Genomic DNA, 5,410 nt, shown 5'->3' with positions numbered 1-5,410 from the left:
AATGCTCCATGTACCTTTCTTCAGAAATTTCCTCCAAATGACCATGCTGTATTTTCTGTTTTGGGGCTCAATACACTAGCCGACTGGGCTAGCCGAGTGGGTAAAGTACCTGCCCGGCAACCCAAAGGTCGCGGGTTCGATTCTCGCCTCGGGCTTGGATCAAAGTACTGCAAAAACCTTGGGAGGTGCAATATGGCCACAGAAGCCGATGCGCCAACAACTACCAAATCAAAAAAAAAAAAAAAAATCAATACACTATAAGAAATCATTTTGTTTGGCACTTCAGATGTCAGGTGAGTGATAGCATTTAGGTATATGGCACAGTTGGTAACTAATTGAAAATTCAACTCTGCTGTATATTGAGTTTAGCTGTTGATCACTGTACTAAAATTTCTGCAGTGGTATCTGCTTAGATTTACATAGGTATATTTTTGTAAACTACAAAATGGTTTAATATTAATTTATGCAGTTTGGATGAAAATTTATATTTCGTTGTGTTTTTTGGGTCACACTTCTTTACATAGTGAACATATGCAGAGAGTGCTAGTTGGGGAGAGGGTGTGAACGTGCTGATATGTATTGCACTGTTCTGCTATGGTAAAAAGGATATAAAAATTATAATTAATAATAAACAAAGATAGAATAAAGTAAAATAAAATTAAATGTAAAGAATTGCCAACAAAAGAAACCATATTTCCCACAATTTCTTTTAATTAGTTTACAATCTTACAGTATATTCTGTTAAATGATTTTCATACTAAATTTTCCTTCATTCTCAAAGATCATTGTTATGTGTAGGTCCTTAATAATAATTTTATATTATTGTGCAATATCACTTATAATAACATTTTATAATAAAAATATGTTTAAAGGAGTTTGCGAGTTAAAAAAGGTTGGGAACTGCTGCTTTACATGATAGTCATGAAAAATAATGCGAATAAGAGAAGGGAATATTGAAATGATGTAGACTGACATGTTGGTGACCAGAAAGCAGCAAATTCCAATTTGCTTTCTAGTTGCAATCCTATTGGGCATGCCTCTATAAAAAACTAGTCAGTAATATAAAAAAAAAAAAACAGTGGCACCAGAAAATTCCCATGATAGGAATTTTATAACTATCAAAATACAAAATTTACACCACACATAACAAGTACCATGTGAGCAGAAGTGTCAGTTGATGTCTGGAAGTCAATACTCAAGAACATCAGGATTAGGTGCAAGGGAAGAGGCAAGGCCAAAGAAGCTGGAAGAAATCTGTTGCCAGGACCACTGAGGGTTGAAAACAGCATGAACAAGTTTTAATGTAACATGGAGGGGCAAGCTCAGAAGCACTAGGCTTGGTCGATTGTGGTGTATATGTGATGTAGTATTCTGTAGACTGCACTGTATAGATTTTTCAAAAGAAAGGACTTTGTGAAAGTGGGTTTAGTATAATTTTGGAAGGTGATAAAGATCTTGTTAGAAAAGATTAGTTTACCTCTGGTTTTAGGAGAAAGTTTTGGAATCATAGTTATGAGCGGTTGTCCGAGGTCTTAATAAAGTAAACAAAAAGTGAGCAGAATCCTCTTCAAATCTGCCAGCATATAAGGCAGTAGCTGAGAGTGTGAAGTAATTTTTGAATTTCAGGCTACATAGCTAGAAAGTAGGAAGCAATCAAAGATTAGGGGAAAACGAGCTTCTAAAAGTTTAATTAGTAACATAATTGATGGTCGGAAGAAACATTTTGGCTACAATCACTACAAAGACTTGTAACAAACTTCAAAAACAATTGCTGTCAACAAGATCTTTTTATCATACATTTAGATTTTGATGGAGAAAGCTGTCTATGCATGAAGGATGTACAAAGTTAACCGTTATATTAAGAAAAATTTACTGCACAGCCAATTTAGGCCAGCACACTTAGATTCATTGTCTTCGATTTCTACCTTACAAAGTGATTTGCCATTGGCCCAACAAGTGGAAATATATATATGATACAGTGCTATATTACAGTATTGTAACAGAGTGTATGATATAATTGAGTCCGTATAATAAAAACTAGTATTTATTTATTTCATTTATTATAGACTAGCTGTAAGAGGTAAAGTGTGGAAATGCATACAGTGGTTTTAGCCCACATGACTGCTAAATACAAGTAGCGATTGTATTTGTTTTCCAAATGATTAACTGTAAATTCCTCCGAACTAGTGATGATCCACATGTAAAATCAGAATATTTTTCTATTTTTTATTTATTTATTTTTTTTCATTTTTGAGAAGTATTCTTATAAACTTGAATAAATTAAAGAATTCTACACCACTCCAGAGAGCAGCAAACTGTAAATTCAACTAACTAAAAGCTTTAAACAACATCACAATATAATCTAGTAAGAATCTGAAAGACACTACACATTAATTAAAACTCAGTTACTTCATCTTGTGCACAATGGGTACAAAAATGCAGACATTTGTAACCACATCAACATCACTACTTACTCTGCACATATGACTGCTATAGTCTTTAGTGTTATTTCAATAAGTACCAATACGGTTCACGACAAAAATATCTCCAATGCTTTCATTTCTTAATATGTTTAAGGAAAAGTACAGTAAGGCGCTCCCAAACAGATTATAGTTTTGATATTATAACTGAGTAGGAATTACTTTTTGGGATTTACTTAACACCTCTATCAGCTGACTGGGGATAAAAAATCTACATATTAACTGAAGAGGAGACATGCTTCTCTTGAAAATAAATGTCCTCTTCCATTGCTTAATGAAAAAAATTCATTGCTACTCATTCCTTGAAAGAAGGTTGATTCACCAAATATCTGATATTGACTAAGAGCAAAAACATTTTTAGTGATAAATAGTTCTCTTGAGTTTTGAGTTGAGCTTAATTTTTTTAAATCATCCACTGGCACAAATATGTTCATTGATTACACGATAAATAAAAGTCTTTATGAGTAGTAAATTCAAATATGGTTTAATTTTATAAAATAGAAATGATCCTACCACATCATAAGGAGCCTGAGTCTCAATACAAATGAAAAAATGGTCTGAAAATCACACAACCCTTAAAATACCTTGAAATATGTTGAACATATACTTTATGGGTTTGGGTTTGTTGCAGTTATATGGTTTCTCCCGAGTGTGAACAACCATGTGTGATTTCAGGTGACCTGACTGCGAAAATGTCTTGCCACACGTTGCACAAGTAAATGGTTTCTTCCGAGTGTGAACAAACATGTGTGATTTTAGGTTACCTGCACGTGAAAATGCTCTTCCACATATTTCACAAGAAAATGGTTTCTCTCCAGTATGTATTAAAAGGTGTCTTTTCAGGTCACCAAAGTGCGAAAATGTCTTGCCACATGTTGCACAAGTAAATGGTTTCTCCCGAGTGTGAACAAGCATGTGTGATTTCAGCTGACCTGACTGCAAAAATGTCTTGCCACACATTGCACAAGAAAATGGTTTCTCTCCAGTATGTATTAAAAGGTGTCTTTTCAGGTCACTTAAGTGCGAAAATGTCTTGCCACACACTGCACAAGAAAATGGTTTCTCCCGAGTGTGAACAAACATGTGTGATTTCAGGTTACCTGCAAGTGAAAATGCTTTTCCACATATCTTACAAGAAAATGGTTTCTCCCCAGTGTGAACAAACATGTGTGATTTCAGGTGACTTGCACGTGAAAATGCTTTTCCACATATTTTACAAGAAAATGGTTTCTCCCCAGTGTGAACAAACATGTGTGATTTCAGGCTACTTGAATGCAAAAATGTTTTACCACACATTGCACAAGAAAATGGTTTCTCTCCAGTATGTATTAAAAGGTGTCTTTTCAGGTAACCTAAGTGCAAAAATGTCTTGCCACACACTGCACAAGAAAATGGTTTCTCCCGAGTGTGAACAAACATGTGTGATTTCATGCTACTTGACTGCAAAAATGTTTTGCCACATTTTTCAAAAGATGGTTTCTCTCCAGAATGTACTAAAAGGTGTCTTTTCAGGAAAGCTGACTGCAAAAATATCTTGGCACATGTTGTACAAGTAAATGGTTTCTTCTCAGTATGTGTGATTTCAGTTTACTTAATTGTGAAATGTCCTGCCATATTTTTCACAAGAAAATGGTTTCACCTCCGGGTGCATTAAAAGCTGTTTTTTTCAGGTTCTCTTGTCATGAATATGTCTTGTTACATATTTCACAACAAAATGGTCTCTCTTGAGTATGAACAAACAAGCAATTTCCAGTGACTCGCCCAGAAAAATGATTTTCCACACAACAATGCTATTTTTTCATGTTCTCAATTCATTTTTCTGACTTTTATCCACTTTTCTTAAAGTTTTCGCATCTCTTTGTATAATTTAAATGTTTTCAGGAATCTTTCTTATATCAAAATGCATTTAACAGATATTAATTGATTAGGAATTTGTGATGTGTAATAATTGTTTCTAGTCTGTTAAATATGTGGCAATTTTAGAGCCTATCCATATATTTTTATGGATTGTTTAAACTGTAAACCATAATTGTTTTGTTTAACACAAAACTGTTATTTTTGTTCACAATATTTAAAATTCACAGACTGTCACAAAGCAATGCTTTTTCTATTCTTGTTATCTGTTTCACACATTTCTTGACATGAAAATAATTTCTTCTTGATCCTAGAAAAAGGGAAAAGAATTTAGTTTATAATGTAAAATCAACTGAACATACAAAATATAATTTCAAATAGTTATCGCACTGTGCCTATCAACTTTCACTGTTAATGAAGGTTTATGTCTAACTGTTTTTCAAACCTTCAGCTATTATTTTTAAATTGAAGTACCCTGATCAAAGATACCATTGAACATGTTTTCAGGAATTTCTTATAGCCATTTGATCAAATTTATTTTCATTAAAATGCTTGATAATTTGAATAAAAGTTATAAAGTGAAATGGAAAGGTCAAGTAATTTCTATAATCAGGCATAATTCTTGGAAAGTAGTTCAATTTTTAACAAATATACACTGATGTACAAAACTTAAGGACGAACACTATTTCTCAAGGTTACAACCACAAAATCAAACAAAACAGCCTGTGGCGAGTTGCATAACTGTGGTCATTCGGAAGAATGTAAAAATTTGAATTGTGATCAAGGGGCTCAACATAAAAAGATAAAAGCAGCAGTTCAGCATTTATGTGCAAATTACTGAATGGTGAAGATTGTTACAGATGTTCGATTGGTTTCATACAGTGCTGCAGACAACAAATGGCCAGTAGACAACATCTGGATGAATTTACCCAGAGTTGAATAATTGGGAAGCTCGAGCAGTGTGGCTGTAGAGTTCGGTATAGCCCATAGCATCGTCTCATGTGCATGGTCAGCCTCAGAATGACAGGTACAGATGTTCAAAAGACCAGTGGTGAACATCCACAAAAAACAATGCT

At 33.8% G+C, this 5,410-nt stretch overlaps 1 protein-coding gene across 1 annotated transcript; it reads right to left on the bottom strand.

Annotated features, from left to right (window-relative positions):
• Nucleotides 1-2,989: 2,989 nt before the first annotated feature.
• Nucleotides 2,990-4,352, bottom strand: LOC150075499 (uncharacterized). Its single transcript, XM_090388329.1, has one exon. It carries the CDS (start codon nucleotides 3,909-3,911, stop codon nucleotides 3,045-3,047), a length of 867 nt encoding a protein of 288 aa, XP_090244455.1. The 5' UTR covers nucleotides 3,912-4,352; the 3' UTR covers nucleotides 2,990-3,044.
• Between the last annotated feature and the right edge of the window lie 1,058 nt (nucleotides 4,353-5,410).

The sequence above is a fragment of the Mastigoproctus giganteus genome, chromosome 14 (genome assembly GCF_048544385.1).
Source record: "Mastigoproctus giganteus isolate SK-2022 chromosome 14, ASM4854438v1, whole genome shotgun sequence".
Lineage (NCBI taxonomy): Eukaryota > Metazoa > Arthropoda > Arachnida > Uropygi > Thelyphonidae > Mastigoproctus > Mastigoproctus giganteus.
The sequence above is the reverse complement of the archived record's forward strand: the minus strand, read 5'-3'. Positions and strand labels throughout refer to the sequence as shown.

Coding starts and splice junctions, on each gene's coding strand:
- LOC150075499 (XM_090388329.1), bottom strand. CDS start 3,911: ATGAAATCACACATGTTTGTTCACACTCGGGAGAAACCATTTTCTTGT.